Source organism: Malaclemys terrapin, chromosome 14 (genome assembly GCF_027887155.1).
Source record: "Malaclemys terrapin pileata isolate rMalTer1 chromosome 14, rMalTer1.hap1, whole genome shotgun sequence".
Taxonomy (NCBI): domain Eukaryota; kingdom Metazoa; phylum Chordata; order Testudines; family Emydidae; genus Malaclemys; species Malaclemys terrapin.
Genome location: NC_071518.1, coordinates 24,557,603 through 24,585,227, shown reverse-complemented (window position 1 = coordinate 24,585,227; position 27,625 = coordinate 24,557,603). Strand labels below are relative to the sequence as shown.

At 42.4% G+C, this 27,625-nt stretch overlaps 1 protein-coding gene across 4 annotated transcripts in view; it reads left to right on the top strand.

The window, feature by feature from the left end:
* Positions 1-27,625, top strand: part of MYLK3 (myosin light chain kinase 3) — a 71,582-nt gene that overhangs the window by 18,252 nt on the left and 25,705 nt on the right. For 2 of the 4 annotated variants that reach the window (XM_054049170.1, XM_054049167.1), the window contains exons 1-3: positions 17,965-18,674; positions 23,667-23,757; positions 25,557-25,995. In XM_054049170.1, coding sequence (XP_053905145.1) covers positions 18,156-18,674; positions 23,667-23,757; positions 25,557-25,995 — 1,049 coding nt within the window. In that variant the 5' untranslated portion in view covers positions 17,965-18,155. Of the gene's footprint in view, positions 1-17,964; positions 18,675-23,666; positions 23,758-25,556; positions 25,996-27,625 lie in introns of those variants that run through there. The other 2 variants (XM_054049169.1, XM_054049168.1) reach the window with 1 other exon arrangement.

Below are 27,625 nucleotides of genomic sequence, written 5' to 3'. Positions count from 1 at the left end.
AGACTGACCAGTGTGCCTAGTGACTGCAATGTGTGTGTGATCTTCTGCTGAACCTGCCCCCGTGTCTGTACCCTGGTAAAGGTGACTGTCCTCTCCAACTACCAACCCCCTTCCCCCCCTTCAAACACACTGTCCTTTAAAAGAACATGACGGAAACAGTAATTAACAGAAACATATTTTTTATTAAGAACTACACAGTTAGGGGATGAAACTGGGATGGGGGCTTGGGTGAGGTGCATTTGGAGGGAAGGAAAGGACGTATCAAATCTTTGGGAATGAGAGCCTTCTGCAATTTGAGCAGTTTGCAGGGGTGGAGTGACTGTTTTCACGGCCCCTGCCGCCCCTCCTACTTGGGACTTTGGGTGAGGCGGGGATGGGACTTTGTGGCGGGGGAGGGCGATTAGAGATAGAATGCAGTGGGACTCTGTCCTCCTGCCTCCGGTCCTGCAGAACATCTACAAGGTGCCGGAGCGTGTCCGTTTGCTACCTCATTAGTCCAAGCAGCGTTTGAGTCACCTGCTGTTCTTCCTGCCGCCACCTGTCCTCCCGTTCGCTGTGTGATTGCTGGTATTGCGACATGTTCTCCCTCCACTGGATCTGCTGTGCCGCCTCGGCTCGGGAACAGACCATAAGTTCTGAGAACATCTCGTCCCGTGTCCTTTTCTTTCTCCGCCTAATCTGCGCCAGCCTCTGGGAGGGAGATGGCGGGGTAGCTTGGGAGACGCTCGCAGCTGTGGGATGGGAAAAAGGGAGTGAATTTCTCAAAAAGATACATTTTTGCAAACGATGAATATAGTCTTTCTCTGTGAACAAGACCATGCACAGTACCTATCACATGTGCACTCAGTACAAGGTCGAATTTTCTGTCTTCCCATTGAGTGCCTGGGATCTTGCTGTACAGATCACACAAGCGGGGCCGGACAACGGAATTCTGCTAGCAGGCGGCCATGGTAAGCCGTAGACTTTTGGCTGCTTAAAACTTAATTTATAACAATGCCCTCCTTTCAGGTTCCAAGCAATGCTCTTAGCGTTGGCCAGTTCCTGCTGCCTGCAATCCGGCCAGCATGAACTCTGCCCCTGTCCCACCCCCGTCGCAGCTGTCCCTAGGAAAGATCCCAGTATGCTGCCAGCAAACCGCTCAGCGTGAACGGTTCGCCTCCCCACCCCCACCACGTGGCTGGGCTCGGGAAAGATCCCTGCACGCTGCCGGCGATCTGGCTGGCATGAACTTTGCCCCTGTCCCACCTCCGTCGCGGCTGTCTCCGGGAAAGATCCCTGCATGCTGACGGCGAACCCCTCAGCAGGAACGGTTCGCCTCCCTGCCCCCACCGCGTGGCTGTAAACCACCGGTTACAGTTATTTAAAGGAACAGGCAATCAGTCCCCATACTAAAATTCCCCTAATTCAAAGCAGGTCACCATGAGTGATATCACTCTGATGAGGATTACGGAGACAGAGAAAGACCGCATGCTGTGTGAATGCCAGCAAACACCAGGGCCGTAGGCCGCCATGCTTTGCCAGGCAATGATACCGGAGTACCTGCTGCTAGCCTGGCGCGGAAAAGTTTCCTACCATGGAGGAGGCAATAAGGCCACTCTCCCCAGGAACCTGATGCAAAGGCTTTCACATTACCTCCAGGAGAGCTTCGTGGAGATGTCCCTGGAGGATTTCTACTCTATCCCCAGACATGTTAACAGACTTTTCCAGTAGCTGCACTGGCAAGGACTAAAAAGTAAAGCGCCTAGGGCAAACTAATCATTAAAAACTCATTGCTAACATACCATGCCTATTCTATTCAAAATAAATGTTTAAAACACTTACCTACTGATGTTTCCCCTGATTCACGGTCCGGGTTACCGCCTTGGGAGGGTTGGTAGGGGATCTCCGTGAGGGTGATGAAGAGATCCTGGCTGTCGGGGAAATGAGCGTTGAAAGCGCTGTCGACTGCCTCGTCCTCATCTCCTTTCTCATCTTCCCCGTCCGTGACCAGCTCTGAGGAAGCAGCCGTCGACAATACCCCATCATCAGAGTCCACGGACAGTGGTGGGGTAGTGGAGGCCGCTGCACCTAGAATGGAATGCAGTGCCTCGTAGAAACGGCATGTCTGGGGCTGGGATCCGGAGCATCCGTTTGACTCTTTGGTCTTCTGGTACGCTTGTCTCAGCTCCTTGATTTTCACGTGGCACTGCGTTGCATCCCGGCTGTATCCTCTCTCCGTCATGGCTTTTGAGATCTTCCCGTAGATCTTCACATTCCATCTTTTCGATCACAGCTCCGAAAGCATGGACTCATCGCCCCACACAGCGATCAGATCCAAGACTTCCCGATCAGTCCATGCTGGGGCCCTCTTTCTATTCTGCGATTGCATGGTCACCTCTGCTGGAGAGCTCTGCATCGTTGCCAGTGCTGCTGAGCTCGCCACGATGTCCAAACAGGAAATGAGATTCAAACTGGCCAGACAGGAAAAGGAATTCAAATTTTCCTGGGGCTTTTCCTGTGTGGCTGGTCAGAGCATCCGAGCTCGGACTGCTGTCCAGAGCGTCAATAGAGTGGTGCACTGTGGGATAGCTCCCGGAGCTATTAGCGTCGAATTCTGTCCACACTAACCCTAATTGGACATGGCCATGTTGAATTTAGCGCTACTCCCCTCGTCGGGGAGGAGTACAGAAATCGATTTAAAGAGACCTCTATGTTGAAATAAATAGCTTTGTTGTGTGGACGGGTGCAGGGTTAATTCGAATTAACGCTGCTAAATTCGACATAACCTCCTAGTGTAGACCAGGCCTATGATTTTGGGTTACATATGTAGATAGGCATCATATTAGTTCTTCTCCCCATGACACTAACGAGACTGCACTTGCTTAATTCACATAAAAATAGACTATCCCAAGTATTCAGAGATGTATTAGAAGTTGGGTTATGACAGCACGGTCTAGTGGATTGAGTAATGGTTAGGAACCAGGAATTCATGCATGCTGATCCCAGCTCTGATAATGACTTTGTATATCCCTTGTGTGCCTACTCCTCCACCTGTAAAAAGAGGGATGTTAATGCTATCCAGTGTTAGAGGGAAGTTGTGAGGAGTGATTAGTGTGTTCACAATGTTTTTAAAATGTAAAAGCCTGCACAAGCACTAAGAACTATTGTTGTTTAGGGTTTTCTGGTTTAACTGATAATATTTATTGTTTAACCTCCATGGGGTATTAACTTCAAATGGGAATGAGAAAAAGGATTGTGATGCTCTGACACACATCACTGGAGCTCTAATTCAAACCAAATTCACAGCCAAAGGTTTTTAGAGCATCTGCTTTAATAAGCAACACCACAGCATTGCCTTCCTGCTGTTGCTATAGCAAGACTTGGAGGCTGGTGTGTGTTTGTTTTTCCTAAACTACTTCAAAGATGACATCCTTTATTATGTTTTCTATGATTTTTTCTTTTTGTTTTTACTTGCCTAAAATGTTTGTGAAATTAGCTCCAGAACTTTTCCCGGTCTCCAGTAATGGATACCGCATTTTGTATTTCAAAGATACAGTGCCAGGTTTTTTAACCTTCACTGGCAGTGGTGGCCACTGGCCTGAGGATTTTTTCTCTTTGCTGGGGAGAAACTTGCAAAATCCACCAGTATTAGACTCTTACTCTCAATCCTCTTTACAGAACTGCTTGTTACTCATCATGCACTACTGAGACTAAGCCCCAACTGAACTGTACTTGTGAATGACATCTGATCAAAATGCCACAGAGATCTAAATCAGCAAATGAATATGCCACAGAACACAAAGATTTCACTATAGAAAACATGGCAAGTAAGAGACACTTCCTCTGCAATGTCAGTAGTATAGATATTCTGGTTATTAGTGAGAAGAGTAAAACTCATGCATGTCTTTAGCAAAAGCTCATATTAAAATAAAAAAGCTGTTAACACACAATGATACTGCTAAAAGAAGAACAGGAGTACTTGTGGCACCTTAGAGACTAACAAATTTATTAGAGCATAAGCTTTCGTGGACTACAGCCCACTTCTTCGGATGCATATAGAATGGAACATATATTGAGGAGATATATATACACACATACAGAGAGCATAAACAGGTGGGAGTTGTCTTACCAACTTTGAGAGGCCAATTAATTAAGAGAAAAAAAACTTTTGAAGTGATAATCAAGCTAGCCCAGTACAGACAGTTTGATAATAAGTGTGAGAATACTTACAAGGGGAGATAGAGTCAATGTTTGTAATGGCTCAGCCATTCCCAGTCCTTATTCAAACCGGAGTTGATTGTGTCTAGTTTGCATATCAATTCTAGCTCAGCAGTCTCTCTTTGGAGTCTGTTTTTGAAGTTTTTCTGTTGTAATATAGCCACCCGCAGGTCTGTCACTGAATGACCAGACAGGTTAAAGTGTTCTCCCACTGGTTTTTGAGTATTTTGATTCCTGATGTCAGATTTGTGTCCATTAATTCTTTTGCGTAGAGACTGTCCGGTTTGGCCAATGTACATGGCAGAGGGGCATTGCTGGCACATGATGGCATATATCACATTGGTAGATGTGCAGGTGAACGAGCCCCTGATGGTATGGCTGATGTGATTAGGTCCTATGATGATGTCACTTGAATAGATATGTGGACAGAGTTGGCATCGGGGTTTGTTACAAGGATAGGTTCCTGGGTTAGTGGTTTTGTTCAGTGATGTGTGGTTGCTGGTGAGTATTTGCTTTAGGTTGGGGGGTTGTCTGTAAGCGAGGACAGGTCTGTCTCCCAAGATCTGAGAGAGTAAAGGATCATCTTTCAGGATAGGTTGTAGATCTCTGATGATGCGCTGGAGAGGTTTTAGTTGGGGGCTGAAGGTGACAGCTAGTGGTGTTCTGTTATTTTCTTTGTTGGGCCTGTCTTGTAGGAGGTGACTTCTGGGTACTCGTCTGGCTCTGTCAATCTGTTTTTTCACTTCAGCAGGTGGGTATTGTAGTTTTAAGAATGCTTGATAGAGATCTTGTAGGTGCTTGTCTCTATCCGAGGGATTGGAGCAAATGCGGTTATATCTTAGAGCTTGGCTGTAGACAATGGATCGCGTGGTGTGTCCTGGATGGAAGCTGGAGGCATGTAGGTAAGTGTAGCGGTCAGTAGGTTTCCGGTATAGGGTAGTATTGATGTGACCATCGCTTATTAGCACAGTAGTGTCCAGGAAATGGACCGCTTGTGTGGATTGATCTAGGCTGAGGTTGATGGTGGGATGGAAATTATTGAAATCATGGTGAAATTCCTCAAGGGCTTCTTTTCCATGGGTCCAGATGATGAAGATGTCATCAATGTAGCGCAAGTAGAGTAGGGGCGTTAGGGGACGAGAGCTAAGGAAGCGTTGTTCTAAGTCAGCCATAAAAATGTTGGCATATTGTGGGGCCATGCGGGTACCCATAGCAGTGCCGCTGACTTGAAGGTATATATTGTCCCCAAATGTGAAATAGTTGTGGGTGAGGACAAAATCACAAAGTTCAGCCACCAGGTTAGCTGTGACATTATCAGGGATACTGTTCCTGATAGCTTGTAGTCCATCTTTGTGTGGAATATTGGTGTAGAGGGCTTCTACGTCCATAGTGGCCAGGATGGTGTTTTCTGGAAGATCACCGATGGATTGTAGTTTCCTCAGGAAGTCAGTGGTTTCTCGAAGATAGCTGGGAGTGCTGGTAGCGTAGGGTCTGAGGACAGAGTCTACATAACCAGACAAGCCTGATGTTAGGGTGCCAATGCCTGAGATGATGGGGCGTCCAGGATATCCAGGTTTATGGATCTTGGGTAGCAAATAGAATACCCCTGGTCGGGGTTCTAGGCATGTGTCTGTACGGATTTGTTCCTGTGCTTTGTCAGGGAGTTTTTTTAGCAGATGGTGTAGTTTCTTTAGGTAATCCTCAGTGGGATCAGAGGATAATGGCCTGTAGAATGTGGTGTTAGAGAGCTGCCTAGCAGCCTCCTGGTCATATTCCAATTTATTCATGATGACGACAGCACCTCCTTTGTCAGCCTTTTTGATTATGATGTCAGGGTTGTTTCTGAGGCTGTAGATGGCGTTGTGTTCAGCATGGCTGAGGTTATGTGGCAAGTGATGTTGCTTTTCCACAATTTCAGCCTTTGCACGTCGACGGAAGCAATCTATGTAGAAATCCAGTCTGTTGTTTCGACCGTCCGGAGGAGTCCATGCAGAATCCTTTTTTTTGTAGTGCTGGTAGAGAGGATTCTGTGGGTTAGTATGCTGTTCAGAGGTATGTTGGAAATATTCTTTGAGTCGGAGACGTCGAAAGTAGGATTCTAGGTCACCGCAGAACTGTATCATATTCATGGGTCTGGAGGGACAAAAGGAGAGGCCCCGAGATAGGACTACAAGATATCAGGATCAGTATCCCTGATAATGTCACAGCTAACCTGGTGGCTGAACTTTGTGATTTTGTCCTCACCCACAACTATTTCACATTTGGGGACAATATATACCTTCAAGTCAGCGGCACTGCTATGGGTACCCGCATGGCCCCACAATATGCCAACATTTTTATGGCTGACTTAGAACAACGCTTCCTTAGCTCTCGTCCCCTAATGCCCTACTCTACTTGCGCTACATTGATGACATCATCATCATCTGGACCCATGGAAAAGAAGCCCTTGAGGAATTTCACCATGATTTCAATAATTTCCATCCCACCATCAACCTCAGCCTAGATCAATCCACACAAGCGGTCCATTTCCTGGACACTACTGTGCTAATAAGCGATGGTCACATCAATACCACCCTATACCGGAAACCTACTGACCGCTACACTTACCTACATGCCTCCAGCTTCCATCCAGGACACACCACGCGATCCATTGTCTACAGCCAAGCTCTAAGATATAACCGCATTTGCTCCAATCCCTCGGATAGAGACAAGCACCTACAAGATCTCTATCAAGCATTCTTAAAACTACAATACCCACCTGCTGAAGTGAAAAAACAGATTGACAGAGCCAGACGAGTACCCAGAAGTCACCTCCTACAAGACAGGCCCAACAAAGAAAATAACAGAACACCACTAGCTGTCACCTTCAGCCCCCAACTAAAACCTCTCCAGCGCATCATCAGAGATCTACAACCTATCCTGAAAGATGATCCTTTACTCTCTCAGATCTTGGGAGACAGACCTGTCCTCGCTTACAGACAACCCCCCAACCTAAAGCAAATACTCACCAGCAACCACACATCACTGAACAAAACCACTAACCCAGGAACCTATCCTTGTAACAAACCCCGATGCCAACTCTGTCCACATATCTATTCAAGTGACATCATCATAGGACCTAATCACATCAGCCATACCATCAGGGGCTCGTTCACCTGCACATCTACCAATGTGATATATGCCATCATGTGCCAGCAATGCCCCTCTGCCATGTACATTGGCCAAACCGGACAGTCTCTACGCAAAAGAATTAATGGACACAAATCTGACATCAGGAATCAAAATACTCAAAAACCAGTGGGAGAACACTTTAACCTGTCTGGTCATTCAGTGACAGACCTGCGGGTGGCTATATTACAACAGAAAAACTTCAAAAACAGACTCCAAAGAGAGACTGCTGAGCTAGAATTGATATGCAAACTAGACACAATCAACTCCGGTTTGAATAAGGACTGGGAATGGCTGAGCCATTACAAACATTGACTCTATCTCCCCTTGTAAGTATTCTCACACTTATTATCAAACTGTCTGTACTGGGCTAGCTTGATTATCACTTCAAAAGTTTTTTTTCTCTTAATTAATTGGCCTCTCAAAGTTGGTAAGACAACTCCCACCTGTTTATGCTCTCTGTATGTGTGTATATATATCTCCTCAATATATGTTCCATTCTATATGCATCCGAAGAAGTGGGCTGTAGTCCACGAAAGCTTATGCTCTAATAAATTTGTTAGTCTCTAAGGTGCCACAAGTACTCCTGTTCTTCTTTTTGCGGATACAGACTAACACGGCTGTTACTCTGAAACCAATGATACTGCAGTGTGTCAGATGGAAATGTGAGGAAGAGACAATTTGATACAAATTCACTCAAATTATGGTGCAGCTTGGAATTAATCTCTATATTCCAATGAGTCTCTTGGTAAACTTTTCCAGACCCACACACTGGCACTCCCAAGTCTATTCCAATGATGAGAAATAATTATCTGAATATGTCCACCATTTTATGGGTGATATTGAACACATTATTAACCTAATGTGGTGTGGAGTCTGGCCTTGGAGTGGTCTGGTATTGGAGTCTAACCATGAATTTAGGGGTTACATTTTCAAAATTGGGCACTAACTTTGGGAGCTTTCATTTTTGGTGCCCAACTTGAAACATGCATTGAGCCGATCTGGAGGTCAGTTGGTGTGATCGGTGTTCATTATCTCTGAAAATCAGACCCTGTATGTCTCAAGTTAAGTACCCAGAATGCACGGACACTTCTGAAAATTAAACTTACATCAAATTGTCCACCAAGCTGGTTATAGAGATTTCTCAGTAACTATTGATGGAAGAGGATCTGATGGTGCTGTAGCAATTCCTTCTACCTTTATTGAAAAAACAAATGGGTAAGCAAGGAGAATCATCATGGAGGTAGTATGTTCCCACAGTAATGTGTTAACAGCTGTCTTGGCACAGATAAAGCCAGATGAGTTTGCTAAACATTGGAAAGTTATGTTTTTTTCAGTGATTTTGCAAACTGTATCAAGACACTGTTGAGGGTTGTAAAAAATTGGTTGGTTCAAAGCATTGTGATTAAATGATCAATGTAATCTCTATTATTGGAGATGACTGGAAGTCAGCAAACGCTAGACGAGAGAATTTATGAAAAGAGAGATTTGATTTGCAGTCACATTTTCAGGGGTTCAATGGGTGGTACATGTTTATGGGGCACTGGGAGGGAAAGTTAATGGCAGAACATGAGGCAGGAAAAAGATGATCTTGGATGGATGATGTAGTGGATCCTGGGATGATCAAAAGGACTATTCAGCCACAAACAGATTAACAGAAGATTGTTTAGAATGGGGTACTGTTGTTGCATACATCGTGTAATGGAGATGTCACATAAGGAGAAGATCCATGTCATTTGCTAGAAAACTTGCTTATTGCAGCATTAAATTCAAACACTTTAAAATAGCTTGATTTTAAAATTTCTGAATTCAAATGTGCATATAAGATGAAATGCAAATACCTTGTTGTTTTCTCCAGATAAGAAGGTAAATAAAGCATAATACCAAATGCAACACAAAGCTGGTGGTTTCCAGGCGTTCAAGTAGTGAACATGTTGCTGGCAATTTGGAGACCTTTCTCGGGGATCTGATCCAAAGCATGTTGGAGTCTGAGAATCTTTGCATTAACTTCCTTGGGTTTTGGAGCAAGACCCAGATATTTGAGTGCTATTTTACTTTGAAACGTGACCATCTAGAAATGACCACCTTCTTACTCAACAAACCTTCTCTCTGTGAGTATGCAAGGCCTTCAGTGACCAGCATTAGCTTTCACTGCTTTTTACTCCTGTTGGCCTTACTGCAGAGCCTACACAGCTAATGGAGTGAGTAGTATCATATTTCTTCTTGTGTATCATCATCATCATCAGTGTTTAATGGCTTCCAATCAGTTACACCTGTGCAAACCCACAAAGACACAACAGGTCTTTGTAGCTGGCAGAATTCCAGTTAGTAGTGAGAAAGAAAAGAACCCAGATCACCTCCCAAATCCCAGATTAAATTTGCATGGCTGGCAGTTAGATTAAGCAGTTTTTTTTATATAAACTGTAAACTGACCACATCTGATATGGAGTCAATGGAAAATAATAAATGCTGGAATCCAGCAGTGCCATTTTTACATTCACTTTCAAGTGGATCTCCCCTGAAATGAAGATGTAATTGGAATGTGAAAACACAGGGGAACATAAATGTGCCCAACTGAAGAAGAACATTACGTACTGTCTTGAATTTTTTCAGTGAATATTAGTGCAGCTGTCTGGAAAAAAAATGAAAAGGCTGAAAATGAAAGATACATTAATCCTCCGGCTTGTTGTTGATATTGGACTCCTGTGTGAGAATAAGCTCTAGGGCAAAGTCAATGAATATGAACCATCAACAGGTGTTCTGTTGGTTGGTCTGCCTTCTGAGAGGCAAAATAACCTAGTGGAAAGCATTAGAATATCTTTTTCAGTCATGCATGAAAAATACTAAACAGTGTTATCTAGAAATATCTGATCACCTCCTGTGGATTTTCATGTAATCGAGACATCATAATTCATCTGTTAAGGTAATCTGAACTTTCAGGAGCTTTTTTTAAAATATTGTTAACGATTCTGAGATCGTGTACTGTGACAAAGTTCCTCCTCTGCCTTGGTGGGTCCTGTGCTTTCCGATGGCTTTGCTTGCCTCCGAGGTTCACGGCAGCCCTCAGTTTGGCCACTTTTGCTACTGGCTCAAACCTGCCGTTCACTCAGCTAACCTCATCACTGGCCAGCAGGGGGGGATAGGAAGGAGAACAATCCCCGCAGTCTCTGTTGTCCCACCTAGTGGGTCAGGGACATGCCTGAGACCTTCCCCTCTGATATGACTGACAGTCCAGGTCAACTCCTCTTGTGTCAAATAGGGACTTGGGGGAATGGGGGGAACCCGGGCCCCCCCTCTACTCCGGGTTCCAGCCCAGGGCCCTGTGGATCACAGCTGTCTACAAGTCTTCGGTAACAGCTGTGTGACAGCTACAACTCCCTGGGCCACTTCCCCATGATCTCCCCCCAGCACCTTCTTTGTCCTCACCATAGGACCTACTTCCTGTTTTCCTCAGTCCTCCAGCAGCACGTCCTCTCATTCCCAGCTCCTACATGCCTCTTCCTAATTGAAGGGAGGTCTTTCTTTTAACCAGGTGCCCTGATTATCCTACCTACCTTAATTGGTTCTAGTAGCTTCCTAATTGGCTCCAGGTGCCCTAATTAGCCTGCTTGCCTTAATTGGTTCTAGCAAGTTCCTGATTGTTCTGGAATAGTCCCTGTTATTTTACCCAGGGGAAAGGGACCTGCTTAATCTGGGGCTAATGTATCTACCTTCCACCACTCTCCTGTAGCACCTCACTCCCGTTCCTGTTTTTTTCATTAGTTGTCCCCCGTATTTATTTGGTATCATGGACCTGTGGATCCTCCCCTTAGGCTGGGGGGAGGTCCTTTAAAAGTGCCCGCCCACTTCCTGGATACCAACAGGACCACGCTCCTATAGCCATTTGGCCTGACCCAGTCACAGTACCTAACTGAGCAAACACCTAATAGCATTACACTTCAGGTTCATCTGTTTAGAAAGGCATAACAATGGCCAATGGACAAGAGGGCGTTTTGTAAGTTACTATATCAACTGCAGAGTTTGCAAGATGGTTTTCAGAGGTTTAAAAAAAAAGTTAACGTAAGAAAAAACATATCAAGAATGTCTAGGGAATCTTAAGATTTCCTAATTTATTACAATACATTAGATCTGTGAAGTATGTTGAAGTATACTTTACCTAATAACAAAAGCCAGATGTGCCTTTGCAACTCCAGAGAAACAGAAACCTTGACCACCAAACCAAACTTCAAATATTTAACACCACTGTAAAGTCTGTCTTACTATAAGGCACTGACACTTAGAAACTTTATCAAGATCTTATTAGCTAAACTCCAAGTTTTTAAAACAGCTGCCTTAGACAAATCTTCAACATCAGATGGTTGGAAAAAATTCACAAATTAAGAGGTTTGGAGGAGGAAACAAACTGTTAGGACAGGAAATGATGGTACAAAAATAGAGATGGCTAGAACACGTGGAGGAAAGACCCTAACAACCCAAGCTTTGGACTGGAATCCCAAGGGCAGGAGGAGATGAGGGAGACTGAGGACAACATGGAAATGCACAACAGAAACAGAACTGAAAGCTATTAAAATGACATAGGAAGAAACTAAGACTCCGAAGATGGGAGCCAGTGGTGAAGGTCTTGTGTACGATGCGGATTAAAGAGACATAAGTAGCATAAGTCATACTTTACCTTATGTATAAGTGCATTATAAAATACTTAAGTGTATTATACCAGGATGGCTCTGACAATTGGTAATGTCATAAAACCCCTTTTACTGCTAGGTTGTTGATTTAAATCCAGCCCATGACAGGAATGAGTTAAAGTTAAAATCATCTGATGGCTGCTCATTGGTCTCTGTTGGGGCTGAATTTTTCCCTTGTCCACAGCTGACCTCTTTCATTCCCTATTGGGAGGCTTAGTTAGTGTATGGCCAAAGCCAAAATGGCACAAGTTCTGATTTCCACCCCTAGAGAACAGGAATATCTTTGGTATCCTCAGACTTCAAGGTTTCTTTCAATTCTGGTTCTCCAGCATTCCGATTGTTCTACCTGTCTGCCACTTCCAAGAAACTTCTTTTGGCTTGGAAATCTTTAGAAAGTACTGTAATGGTCTTTTCTGTCCCTCCAGCTTCTAATGGAGGGAGGGCAGTAGGCTACTCTGCAAAATCCTGGTGCTCATTTGTTACCATTCAGGAGAAACGTCATTAGAGGTCAATTGGGATAGCTGGTACAAGCAGGAAGTTAAATACTGCTTCTGAGTTAAGGTGCAGGACACTAGCTGAGAAGTTTGGCTCACTGCTGACCATATACTTTGGCTTGCAGATAAGCAGAGAACTACAATACACAAGTCTGGGACTCTTCGCCATTGTTAATTATTGGTATGTCACTTTAAGATGAGTCACTTTTGGTGACGGGGGTGGGGAAGGGGAGGAGGTTGTCATCATATAATGGTAATTTGTAAGTGAAAAGTATTATTTCTATTAGCGGTAGACCCTGCCAATGGCAAAGTGAGTTTTTAATTAACTATAACTCAGCCTTTGATGGTAATTACACTTTTTTTATGTTATCCAAAAATTGTCATATAATTCTTTACAATATGAAGTCCAGTGATTTAATTGTATTTTAAAAAAATGTGTTGAAGGGTTTTTGAATGTCTACACTAGCGAGCTTACAGTGGTAAAGCTGTACCAATGCAGCTGTTCCGCTGTAAGATTGCTTGTGTAGCTGCTCTATGCTAGCGGGAGTGAGCAAAACCACCTCCACGAATGTCAGTAGCTATGTCAGCAGGAGAAGCGCTCCCCTGCCATACCGCTGTGCATGCTGGCACTTATGTTGGTGTAACTTACGTTGCTGGGGGGGGGTGTTTTCACACCCCTGAGTGACATAAGTTATACCAACAAAAGTGGTAGTGTAGACATGGCCTTATTGGAAGTCAGTGCCTTCCTAGCTCAACTCAAGCAAAATGCAAAATTTAGCGCTGAACCAAATTCCTAAATAAAAAATATGTGCTCTTGTCCATCTGAAATGAATGAAGGATTCCTACCAGTGTCTGAACATGTTATCCATCCAAAGACAAAATAACTAGCCAAATCCATTGGTCCAATTAATTTTCTTTTTTTTATCAACTTTTAATTCAGTTTGTGCATATGTTCTTTAAAAAATAATTCCCAGAACTGGATGTGTTACCTACTGGATCTACTGCACATATGTAGCACTTACATTGATCCAGCTGAATTTAATAGCTTTGATGTGGCAGTCATTTGAAACTTCTCACTATAGGCTAGAAATTATGGGACAAATTATGCTTTCCCTCCATGTCCTCCAACCCCCCAGTCAGCAGAAGACCATAATTTGGCTGGCTGCACATGGGCACACAAGGGATTGGAGCTAGCATTATTGTTAGCTAAAAGGGCATGTTTGGATGGGGCAAGACTGTGGCCATGTTTCACCCTTCTATGCATGAGACAGCATTGGCAGGGAGTGCATGTTACCTGGAGCTAGACACCCTCTGTAATGTGCTGCTTTCTAGCACCCCAGATAGGATTAAGCTTTCTGGTAAGTATAATGGGACAGATTCTGTGCTGTGCCACCTGAAGGCACAGCCAAGACGGAGAGGGGCAAATACCACTTTTTGCCATGGTTGAGCTGCCTGGATTCTGCCTCTGCTGGCAGCCACTGTGGCCCACTCACCCTCTCTCCCACTCTGTTGTAAGTTAAGTAGCCCCTAAGGGGTTCTTGCATCTGAAGAAGTGAGGTTCTTACCCACGAAAGCTTATGCTCCCAATACTTCTGTAGGTCTCAAAGGTGCCACAGGACCCTCTGTTGCTTTTAGCCCCTAAGGGTTCATCTAATTTACCAGCCTATCCTAGGCTGCCTATATTCTGCAGCCCAGAATCCCCTGTAGTGCTGAGTGTAATGGGCATGCACCTCCCTCTCCAGCCTGACAGGGGGGCAGCATAGGGCCACTTCCATTGGCCTTATACAAAGCGGGAATTGGAATAGGCTCCACAGCCTGCTATTGCTAGAGACGCTGTCTCCACTCCAGAGGCTCACGGGATCATACTTCTTTCACCTCATGCTTTTAAAATTTCCTGATATAATCAGGTGCTTTCCCTGATTAGTGATCATAAATTGTAATTGAAAACTGCCTTCCATTTACTCCATGTAAGCAGTTATTTCTGGTAAACACAACAATAATCATTCATAAATGATGATGGGACATTACTAATATAGGTGTTTAGTTTGCCATGCCAAACCAAAGGAATTTCGTTTGTGAAACATTCAGTTAAGTTTAATAAGGTCCACATTTTCCATTGAGTAGAACCACACCTCCAAACATAAATGCATGCAATTGTGCACCTATGTTTGTATTTACATATTATCACAACTGTGTGCACAATTACTGTGATAATGCAGTCATGGTAATTATGTGTATTTGTGCACAAAGGTAGGTATGTGACAGTATGTGACAGACATGCCTGTTTGCACCTAGACCCTCATTTTCAAGTATTTGTGGCTAACTGTCTGATTTAAATATACCAAAACAAAGGCATTCTGAACACTTTAGTGCCTTTTTGTTTTCTTCTTCCATAACGGTGCAAAGTTAGGTGGTGTTTGTAAAGAAATTCCTAGTAAAAACTACTATTTGTACACTCGATAGAATTTAATCTGGAAATATATTTTGCTGGAATGTTGGTGCTGCATGAATGTATTGAATTCAAGGCATCTAAAATATTTAACACATGGGCAGAGTTCCTGAGCTGAATGAGAGGAGTTATGTTCAAAATCTTATGTGTGTTTAACTAAAGTTGGGACTATCTGTTTTACTGAATTAATAAATGATTAGATTACTGAAATCACATTTTATATTAGTTCCCAGTCATTTTAATTATTCAATCAGTGTTTTGGAACCTACATAACTTTCTGAGCCACAATATGTATTTACTTCAGGCTGGAGCTAAATCATACTATCCAATGCATTGTTAACTTTGTCACCTCAGTTAAGGGTACTATAGCAACCCCCCTTATGTAGACAAATAAGGAAGCTTTTCTCCCTTCTGTATTTTATCTAGCTACAGTGAAAATGTGTCTGCTCGGAGTATGGTAATGGACTTAATTGCTTTTTTCTTGGATCTGTGAACAAAACATCTTTGTTCATTAATCATTATACTCTGTTTCTGGTCTTTGGTTCATTTAAAAAAAACAAATTAAAGACACGAAAATCAATATGACAGCATTTGTGTGTGGTGATTAATTTATGATTTGTGCTTTGATTTTCAGAGGCTCTGCTTCTTGAACAGCACGATTACACTAACAAATAGAATTGCAATTATTTGTTATGTAACTTCAGTTAATGGCACTGGGAGTTAATGGAGTGTATACCTATAAATCCTATTTCTGATTTTTTTCCCCATAGAATAAAATTTATCTTGTAATATCACTAAATAATCATATAATGAGAATTTTTGGTGCTTTATTGGGTATAATTTTAAATAGCCATTTTTATTACTCTTGGAAACTGACCTGACCCATTTTGGGAGAAGAAACTGTCACCTCATAAATATCTAAAATGTATTCAAAATGTGACCTGGATTGGAAAGTAGGTGGCTCCAGAATCTAGCTCATTAGTCATAGAAAAATGTAACATATTCACTAGACTTCCAACTTCCTCTGCAGTATTTCACTCCAATTGTTACCTTTATTTTAAATTGTAGGTGTCCTCTTGCAAGTGGGGCTTTGATGTCACTAACTGGAGTCAGACATGGTATATTTCAGAGTAGCAGCCGTGTTAGTCTGTATCCGCAAAAAGAAGAACAGGAGTACTTGTGGCACCTTAGAGACTAACAAATTTATTAGAGCATAAGCTTTCGTGGACTACAGCCCACTTCTTCAGATGCATAGAAAGCGCTGTGCTGTGCAAGTCTCTATGTAGCTGAGCTAGACTTTAGTGCTTTTCTGATTCAGAGTGCCTCATGGTGTCAGAGACTGAGACATTTGTCAAACTGTGAGGAGTTCAGGCGATTCAAGGGAAAGCTCCATTACACACTAAACTTGCCTTATTCCATATAATCCCAGACCACAGTGAAAAAACTATGGGGGAGTGGTTTGATCAGGAGTGGAAACAAAGGGTAAAATCCTGGCTCTGCTGAAGTCAATGGTAAAACTCCCATAGACTTCAAAGGGGCAGGATTTCACACAAAGTCTTATTGCAGTGTTCAATCCAGCCCAAGCTGGCTGGCAGAAAATCATTATGAAACAAGTTAGTGACCTCTGTGACCAGGCCCTAGTGGACATCACGAATCCACCACATCAAATGGAATTACTTGTAGCTTTAGCAGACAGACAAAAGGAATAGTGTGCATGGAGACAAGTGTACTTTCTCGCTCGGAGAGGTGGACCCCTCCAGAGCAAAGGTTGTGGCCCGTTGTTAAGATGGTTGGGGTGGGGATGCTTCTATTGTTATTGCCCCTACAGTATCTTTCCTGTAGGTAAATAGAGGACTTTACTTTCCAGAACTACCTCTCAAGAAAATTAAAGTCACCTAAAATATTACTTCCCCCACACCCTGAAAAGTCAGATCAGATGTGGCACTTCAAACCCCATTGATTTCAATGGGAATGATGATGCGCTGTCATTTTTGGGGTCAGGCCCAAACATTGACTGGTGTGAAAGACCAGAACTTCTTTAACTTATTGTGTATGGAGACAGGAAAGGTCACTCTGAGACACTAAAGTGAGATTGAGAAGATCTGGATTTGGTTCATCCTTTTTCCACAGACTTCCTCTGTAACCTTAGACAAGTTGCTTAAGCTCTCTGTGCCTCAGATCCTCATCTGTGACACTGGAATAACTGTAGTTTCATTTCTCACAGGGCTGCTGTGAGGATAAACTCATTGTTTGTGAGGTGCTTAGCACTGCCGTGGTGGGGGCTAGTTATGAACCTAAATAGAGGTTTCTCTTCTCTCCAAAGAACAATTGTTGTTTTTGCAGTGTCCGCACTCATGCACTTCAGAAACAAAAGTGTATCAATAGCAAATGCTCTATAAAGGACTCCAGACTAATTATTTTGCTGCCAATTATGAAAGCAATTGTGACATGCCTCACTGTAGATTTTTTTTTACACTGTGCACTTTCATGGCACTGTAGAAAGAATTTAATTTTAGACGTTTCAGTTGACAGAGACATGCTGGTGCCAGATACGTATTTCAGATCATTGTCATTATTGTGCTCTATTTTTAAGTTCAAGTGCCAGCCAACCTAAAGAGCACAGCATACGTCTGTGCTGGGTGTTATGCATGCATACTACCAGGCTGAAATCTTCCCAGTCTTAGCACGACACCACTAAATTAACTTTTATACTTCTCTGCTGTGGCAAAAGAGAAACATTTAAAGGGGTATTTTTCAAAATCAGAAAACAAGGCTTGGCATGAAATCCTTGCTCCCCCCGGAGATATCTGCTATGGGCGTCGACAATTGTTAAGATGCTTGCCTATCAACAGCCTCTCAAGAAAGAATTTTAAATGGTTTTGTGACGTCAAGGGGGCCCAAGAAAAAACAGTCCATTGCCAAGTTAACTCCCTCATTGAAATCACACAGTAAGAAACAGATAACACAAAAATGAAACCTTTTCACACAATGGCTGATCAATGACACGTTCCTAGCATCTCTAATAAGCCAAAGAATTTATCCTTGGTTGTAGGGTAAGGAAGTGACTAAGGAAGATGAGCTTTCAAAGAATCACCCTCTAATTTACATCCTTAATGAGGAGCCACCCAAATCGCTCTGCCATTGATTCCTTGTCTGGGCAGAATGTCTGAGGGTAACATGGAGCATGGAAAGGTGCCTGGAAATGCAGTGGCTAGGTTGCAGCCTGCAAGAGGGAACAAGTTAAGCCTGATGGACAAAAAATTGAATCTTTTGACTGAAAAGGTAGATAAATTATTGAGTTTCCAAGAAGACTTGACTGGCAAGCTGCAAAAGGTGAACCGAGGCATTGATGACATAGGAAAGAACATTGATAAGTTAACAGCATCCCAAGCATCCACTGCTCAGACTGATACAACAAAAAGATGCCTAAAACCTGGGGACAGCATTCACCCGTCTGAGACCGAAACTGTGTGCTCAGAAATGTTGAAGCTGATGAGAGCTACACAGCAAGATGCCTTGAAGCACAGGGAGAGGCTGGAAAAGATAGAAAAAATGGTTGATACTGTGGATAAAGTCATTACATTTGTGGGAGAGACATTCAAAAATTCTAAAGTAGTGGATTTCATTCTGAGAGGCACTGTACCCTGGAAGAAAGGGAATCTGGTTGAAATCCTAATGGAGGTTGGTTTTATTTTACTGTTCACAATCCTTTTCTTGTTAAGGAGAAGGGCTCCAGGCTTTCCTGTTAATTTCTTACATAATGCATGTGTGTGTTCAGGCTTTCCTCTCTCAGTATTAGGCATAAGAATAAATGGTATAGTGCAGAAAACATGCTAGGAAGGTTTCAAATAGGTGTAAAGACTAGGTCTCTGAACTGAGGAGTTGACAATTTAAGGGCCAAAATCTGTTCTCAGTTACACCCTGGCCAATAACATTCAAGTTAGTTGCGGAATCCAGCCCTAGATGAAGAATAATAAATAGTTAACGTACTGTGAAAGTGACAGAACGGGATTCTGTTTTCTGACAATTTAGGCATCAAGGGCCAAACTCTGCCCTCATTTATGTTCAGACAATTTCAGTGACTTCAATGGAACATGGGCCTAATTCTTCCCAATTACATCTGTGCAATTCTATTGATTTCATCCAACCATCGGATCAATAGGGCTGTGAGTGCAGGACACTAACTCATAACCATTGCTTATTATGGAAATGGTTTGTAGTGTCAGCAGGGTATTTTGAAATTCATTGGTTTTCTCTTTTTTAAACAATGAACTGGCACCTACAATGAATATGTGCTGTTTCAATGTTGAGTCTTGTTTGTCATCAGTCATTACTATTTGTGTCCCATCATGAGAAACAAAGAATAAACTGCACAATGAGGTGTATGTGGGACATGGTCTCATTCCAGCAGATCTCATAACATGGGGGTGGTAAAAACATTATTGCATTAGGAACGACTTTACTTGCAATGGAATTATTTGAATACTCTGTGAATGCTCCTGGCTTTATAAATATTTGTGTACAAATCAAAATAACTTGAAAAAAACAACAATTAAAATATATGGGTGGAATGTGCATTTGAGCTCTTAGAAAAATGAGACTGTAATAGACCTCAGGAGGGTGTTGTGCAGATTTTCAGATACAGCTCTAACAGTCCATCTCTGTACACATATGCAGAACCACTACTCTTTCAGAGACTAACAATTGAACCAGATTGTGAGATTTTTGTTGTTGTTTTTTGGTTAAATTTCTAGTGGAAACTGGGTTGAGATCACTAAAAAACCCCGTCTACAGTTACGTGGTGCCAGTACTTGCAGTCTGTTCCAACTGAAGTGTGCTACAATAGTAGAAGACATGAAAAAAGTGATCTAAAAATTGATGTGCTTTAGGTTTAAAGATATGATTATTACGAGCACCTGCAATGTGCTTGGCACTATGCAATACCTGGAGACAGCTAGGATCCTGCTTCATAGGGCTTACTCTCCAAATTGGACAGACAAGTACATAGTACACTAGATGGCCAGGTAAAGAACAACTTCAAAATGGTAAACTAGTTTTTACATTTCTTTCTTTGCTAGATTCACTGAAAGACTTATTGGAAGAAAGATGTTTAGGAGGGATTATAAAGGTAGGGTGGCCGTGTAATGCACAAGAGACAACTCCATATGTGGTTATAGTTTACTATAGGAAAGCAAATACATATTGGACAGGTGGGCAACATTAATTAACCAGCAACATCCCTTTATTTGTTTGCTGTATACATTGTAAGACTGGAGCATAAAGAACTTAATTTAAAACCCAAAGTGTTCCAGAAGGCTTTTTTGCACTACAGTTGCAAATAAAAAGAACCTGTTACTTGCTTGTTTCTGCTTCCTAGCCATCTTTTTATAATAGTGCACCATATACCAGAGCAGTGGCTTTATCCAGCATTACTACGTGTTCAGGACAGATGTTGAAAACTTGGAGAGGGTTCAGAGAAGAGCCACAAGAATGTTTAAAGAATTAGAAAACGTGGCTTATAATCACGGCCGGTGCAACCTATTAGGCGACCTAGGTGGTCGCCTAGGGTGCTACAATTTGGGGGGCGGCGACTGAGGCGGTATTTCGGCGGCAGGACCTTCCGCTGCCTCTCTGGGGGGCGGCATTTCGGGGCGGGACGTTCCGCTGCCTAGGGTGGCAGAAAAGCTGGTGGTGCTCCTGCTTATAATGATAAATTCAATGAGCTCACCCTATTTAGCTTAACAAAGAGAAGGTTAAGGGGTGACCTGATTACAATGTATTAGTATCTACATGGGGAACAAATATTTGATAACTGATGCTGCAATCTAGCAGAGAAAGGTATACCATGATTCAGTGGCTGGAATTTGAAGCTAGACAAATTCAGGCGGAAAATAAAGTGTAAATTTTTAACAGTGAGAGTAATTAACCATTGGAACAATTTACCAGGAGGCATGGCGGATTCTCCATCACTGACACTTTTTAAAATCAAGATTGAATGTTTTTCTAAAAGATCTGCTCTAGGAATTATTTTGGGGAAATTGTATGGCCTGTGTTATGCAGGAGATCAGACTGGATGATCACAATGGTCCTTTCTTTGAATTTATGAATCAATGAACGGGGGGGGGGTCTTATGTTTTTATTTTTGTAAGTAGCTGCTTGCTGACACAACAATAGAATTCAGTGGCTTCTGTAGGACTGTTTATGTGTGAGACTTTGCAGGGTTGGCCTCAAATTCATGAAATAAGTAAATGTCTGAATTGAAAGCTTCATAGCGTCATACCGTCTAAAACTTCTGACTCTTGACTTACAAAAAACAGTGCTGGAGTGCGTGGTCCACTCCAGTCTCACTTGCAGAAGAGTATTCATGAAGAATAAAAGAACAGGAGTACTTGTGGCACCTTAGAGACTAACAAATTTAAGTACTCCTGTTCTTTTTGAGGATACAGACTAACACGGCTGCTACCCTGAAACCTGTCATGAAGAATAAAGATCCCCACAGTGTCACCATTGTCATGGGCATACTGAGTGTTTTAGTTAAAAGTGGCAATGACATTTGAAAACTTTTTTAGTGGGGTTGTAGGGGAGAGAGAAAAAAGCTTATACTATAAGTCAACATTGGAGCATACAGGGTCAACACATAGCACCTCAACCCCTTATGCTAATATTAATGGGACCTGATTTTCAAAGGCATGTAACTGGATTTGCGTGTTAAAATATACAGGAGGTTCAGAAGCTCTTGTTTGTTGCCACACTCAGTAGTTGGGTAGGGTAGGAGACCAGGTCAGTTCTCCGGTCTAAATTATCTTTTCTCTGGTTCAAATATTTAATATCTTCCCAGCCAATACATGTATTTTCACTACTTTTTGCTGTTTTTCTATGGTCTGCATTATCATTTGCTAAATGTTAGAGCTAGGATGAATAGTCAACGTGGTTTCAATGAGGCTTTTGTTAAAGAAAGGATTGGGTATCACCTAGAAAGTATTCAACAAACATTCGCCACCTGAGATTGGTGTCTCTTCAACCAGAGAAAGAGATGAACTCAAGCCAAAAAAAATTTGGATCCAGATTTTTCAGTACCCCAGAATTCAGGTCAATGGGATGGAGCACGTGGGTGAGTGTTTGCAGGACTGGCGCCCAGTGGGCTAGCCACCTGTCTATCTGACTTCACTGTGGCTCAATGAAAGGAAGGTCCTTTTGGGGTTACAGGGTAAAATAAACAGCACCGCTTTACATATTTAATGTTGTCTCTCCATGAGAGCCAGAAGGGATGAAACCAACATTTCCTTTATCTGGGGCCTCCCCTGTCTTAGATTAAAAACTATGTGATAGAACTGTATATTGGAGAAGTATCATTTTTTGAGACCTATGAGATAATTTATTATTCCACAAGATTTTGCTTTAGAACAAAGATTTTAAAAAACTTGGTGGATGTGATCCAGGGAGCCCTTGATGCCAACTGGCAGAGGGCATGGGGGGTGCATAGGGTTTTACAGGGATCCCCTGGGTCAGATCTATGCATAATAGTTCACGGAATGGTGGCATGTGAAGTCTCTACCGAAAGCAAGTGGCCCACAGCTTGCCATAATCATAGCTAATGTATGTATGGATAATACTAAGGAATTATATGTCTACACTAAAATGTATGCTCCGAAGTCTTGGAGTTTTGGCGGGTCTTCAGGAGGTGACATACTTTGGAAATGTTCCTTTCAGGCAGGAGGTAAGGGACATCTATCTCCCTGTCTGGTTGTTTGTGTATTGTATACTGAATGCGTCACAGTATATGCCTATTTATATATTGAGCCAAAGGCAAAATAAGAGATTGTGAAATCTGCAAGATGAAACCAAAGCGGGGGGTGTGTGTGTGTGTGTCCTGTTTATGAAAAAAGAGAGAGAGGATTGTTCTGTTATATCTTGGGGTGCCAGGAAACACACTGAATCCTTCACCTAGAAGGCAAGCTCACAGCACATCTTTCTCATGAAAGGAGGGTCACAGCCAACGTGGCTGTAAAGGGGTGAGCATGACTCCACAAGACATGAGTATCTGGTTAATTAAATCTAGCCTATAGAATGCATGTTATGATTTATGTCACATGGAACTATTTGTTTCCAGTACTGCTATTTGCTGCAACTTAAATCTCTATGCTTTGTTAGATACCCTTATACTTGACTTCACTATAAACATATCTAGGTGCTGTGTGTCAAGCAGAGTGGTGATCTGAGGTGGAATTGGTAAGCTGTGGTACACTGTTTCTTTGGAAGCAGCAAATCTGAATACTAAGTGTCCAGTGGACTGGGGCTGGACACTCAAGGGAGACCCTCAGAGGGCTTGAGGGTTGGAGGAGTGTCAATTGCTAACTTGTTGGGTGACAGTGGGGCCTGCGAGATCTAGAGGGGAGTGCCGGTGCAGTTGGAGAGCTGACCCAAGGCGAGCACAGACAAGACTTCCTCACACTAAGGGCAGGTGGTAGAGAGCACATCCCTGGAGCCCCCAGGAAGCCTCACAGTGGGGGAAATAAAGAAGCAGCAGCAAACTGAGAATGCAATGAAGCTGAGTCATTACCACCAATTTCATAGTGTCTAACTGCCTCCACTGGTAGAGAATTAGAGGAACCCAGTGGGAAATGGACATCTTTAACACTGTTAATTAATGGTGTATTCAATTGTATTTTTTAGACTAACGATAAACCGGAAGAGAAGGTTGCAAAACCAAAGCATGTACCTAGCAACAGAGGAGTCCAGGCCAAAAGCAAGGAGTCTTTGGAAGGTATATGTAAGCCTGTATGTATGATAAACATATCTGCTATGGAATTTGAGATAGGTTGGGAAGAGAAGATCCAATATTCTCCTATATTGTAGGTACTACTGAATTAGCCCTGAATTAGTACCTGGACTTATCAAGTACTCAGAAAAGTGTGTGTTGGATGTTTGATACCAGCACAAAAAAACAACAAACAAAAATACAGCTCCCCTCCCAAAAAACTCCCAAACCAAATCCAATAGCAACACTTCATTAAAATGAATAGCAGCCATTACCTTTTTTGGTTAATGCTGAATTTCTTTGCTTTTGCAGCTGTAGTTAGCTTAATTAAAAGAGAGCAATGTCTATTTGGAAGACAGCAGGGATACAATTGCAAGAACACATAGAAAACTTGTAAAGTCGTAGAGGAAAAAAGCACGTGAAGAAGCAGAAATACAGATTTGTTTTTGAACTGGGAATGTCTCACGTGGCCAGCGAAGATATTATCAACAAGTCACAGGGGATGGGGTTAGAAAAGGGATTCAGACCTCAGACCTTTCTGTCATCCATTGTATCCATTGTCATCAGTGGAGTTACCGGGGTGAATGTGATTGTGAATAGTGCCCAGTTACAGTCATCTCCCACATGTCACCAGAGGTTCCTCTCAAGCATGGCCAAAAATTGCCTTGGTTTCTTGGCTTAGAAATAACATGCTGGTCAGAATTCTGACTCAAAAGCCCCCAGTAATTTTGGGCTGAGGTGTTAAATAGACTAAAAATGAAACAAAAATCACATTGATTTCCAGGGCCTGTGCAAGTAGAAGCCTGGAGGAAATGGAAGTCATTTCCCTTCTAGATTGCCCTTCCTTTACTGCACCATCATTAATAATTAAGAGCAGTTGCAATTATTGGAATAGCTCCAGTGGGACCAAGAAACCCTAGGGGAGAGAGGCAGTGTTCTGAGTCTTAGTGTCGCCCGGAATCCTCCTGTCCCTTTTTAAATGTCAGTGCTACTCCTATAGTACGGACACTGGAATGGGTGCGTCTTTTGGGATTTCAGAGTCCGAACCATGTGTCATGTTGACCCATAGAGTACTTTCAGTCTTGAACGTCCTTCAAGTGACTCTTATCAATTTTCTGTTTGCAGTGTTGTTGTAGGCAGCCCCGTTGGTCCCAGGGTCTGAGAGAGACAGGGTGGATGGAATAATGTCTTTTATTGGACCAACTTCTGTTGGTGGAAGGGGCGCAAGCTTCCCAGAGCTCTTCCTCAGGTCCGTCAGGTCTGCCTACTTACCTTCTTTTGTCCTAGGACCGCAGAGGTGGTAATCGCCCACTTCATTTTAGTGGTCTCCTACAACATGTGTATGCTTAACAACCTGTCTTATTTAGCATGGACACTCTTTACCTTCCCCAGAGCTGAGGAAGGGCTCTGGGAAGCTCCAAAGCTCATTCCTTCCAACCAACAGAAGTTGGTCCAATAAAATATATTCCCTCCCCCACCTTGTCTCTCTCTTATCAATTTGTTTTTTAGTTATTCAGAAATCCAGTTTCTATTTTTATTTTACCATTGCTGAAAAGCTAACAATGCAAGCAAGTAATTTAGTAACCTGCATGTGTCAGTGTCAGAAATGTCAAACATGCTTCTAATAAGCTTAAGTCTTTTTTGTGTGTCTTTTAGCCCTTTCACATGAGCATCATTGCTTAGTTTCACCACGATGGCAGGTTTTTAATACCTCCCTATTTTTTACAACCTATGCCACTATGTAATATTTTTTCTTGTGTCAGAGGAAGGCTGTAACATTATGAATAATACCATTTCTTATTTAGAGCCCAAAGGAGAAGAAAAGTTGGATGAAAATAATGGAGCATGTGAAAAAGTAAACTCTTTCAATGCTGTAGTCTCCAAAGTTGACTCCAGTCCACAAGTTAAAGAAAGGACAACACAGCTGCAAACAATAGCAGGTTCTGGAAAAACAAATAGCTCTAAGAATTGTCAACCACAAAAAGACACTGGAATTAAAACTTTGATTCCAAACCATGGTCTTCCCTTCATAAATCATGGCCCTGTGGGGAACAAGAATGTTATTGCTGAAGCAATTGATAAGGACAGAGCACCAGGACTGGAAGAACACTACAGAAAGCCTATTAATCAGAAATCAAAAGAAAGTGAAAACAAACCCTCTACACTCAGCGCTATATCCATGGAAGCCGTGCCATCCACATCAAAGTCTGTATCCAGAGGAGGGTGTGAAGTGATACGTACAAGGTAATGATCTAGTCTGTAATTCTCTGTGTGATCTGAAACATTTCATGTGTTAAAAATAGGCAAATTATTAAAAGGACGATTCAGTCTTGCTCATATATGATAAGGAAAAAATGCCTTGTTAGAAAAGGAGCACAGGGAACCATGCAAACATTCAATCTGAAGAAGAATTAGAGCCAGTTTGGTGGCTTATAAATTTATACAAAGTTTGTAGATAGAAAGTGTTAGGTAAGCGCTAATTACTAATATTGCACATCTGTTCTGAGTCAGGGAGATTTGAAATGGGTTTGCTCTACTTGTGTCTCATTTCATTGAACCTTGTAAATGGCTGACTCCTTTCTAACATGGAGGTTTCTATAAATATCACATACGGGGCTGCAAGAGGAGTCTGCCATTGATTGAGGACCGAATTTTTTTAGTGTGTGATAAAATTTCAGGGCTTGGGCAGGTTGTTCAATTCCATGTATAATCGTCCTTTGCCCACCTCAGAGCATTCCGTATTTTTGGTTAGGTCTGTGACCACATGACCCAGCCCATTTTAAGCATTGGCCATACAAAGATGTGAGCAAACATTTCTTTTTCTAACTTTACTTTTTTTTTCTCTTTAACATATGACATATTTGGTATCAGATACCCTTTTTTGTCCTTTTTTTTGTGGTTAGGACTTTAGAAAAGTTCTGTGATTTAACCTGCAATTGCATTATGAGAAAAAAAATGAAAATGGCGGTCCCATTTTTAAAACATGTCTGTGCATGAGCATGCATGTTCAGTTTAGTCTCCTGTGCATTTTTGTGTATACACAATTATCCCAATGTGCAGGTATACAAGTCAGCATTTGAACACAGACCAAAAAGTGACTCTTTTTTTGTACGTGTGCATTTGAAAATGTTTCTTTTAACTTAAAGAATTTGAATGCATTCTGGTGCTTAAATACAAGACAGGCACTTTATTCTCTAGGTAGTCTTTAGTTATTTGTGCAATTTACAGATATTTTCAGGTGCTGGAGTATTCCCAGATGAATGTAATACAAGCATATTAAGGCCTTGTCTACACTACAGGGGGAGATTGATCTAAGTTACGCAACTTCAGCTATGTGAATCACGTGGCTGAAGTTGACGTACTAAGATCTACTTACTGCGGGGTCCACACTACGCAATGTTGACTGGAAACGCTCTCTCGTCGACTCCTCTTGCCTTTTCATTCAGGTGGAGTACAGGAGTTGATGGGAGAGCAATCTGCGATCTATTTAGCGGGTTTTCACTATACCCACTAAATTGACCGCCAATGCATCGATCGCTGCGCGTCGAACCCCCGGTAAGTGTAGACAAGACCGGAGACTGAAGAACCAAACTAATAAACTGAATGGAAGTGGTCTTGTTCTACTTCTCAGTACACACAGATCCACATGAGAAAAACCATCATTGCAAATGGCAGTAATTGCACCCCACTCTTAGAAGAAAGGCTGAACTGTGGCAGGGCTTGGAGACTATATTTCCCTTTACCTCTAGAAGAGGTCCAGTGTAAGGATGTGGCACGGCAGACTGGGGGAAGCTTGCATTGCCATAATCCGTTGTGTGGCTAAGTAAAAGAAGATTCCAGTGATGTAATTTCAGCACATTTCCCAAGCACTAAA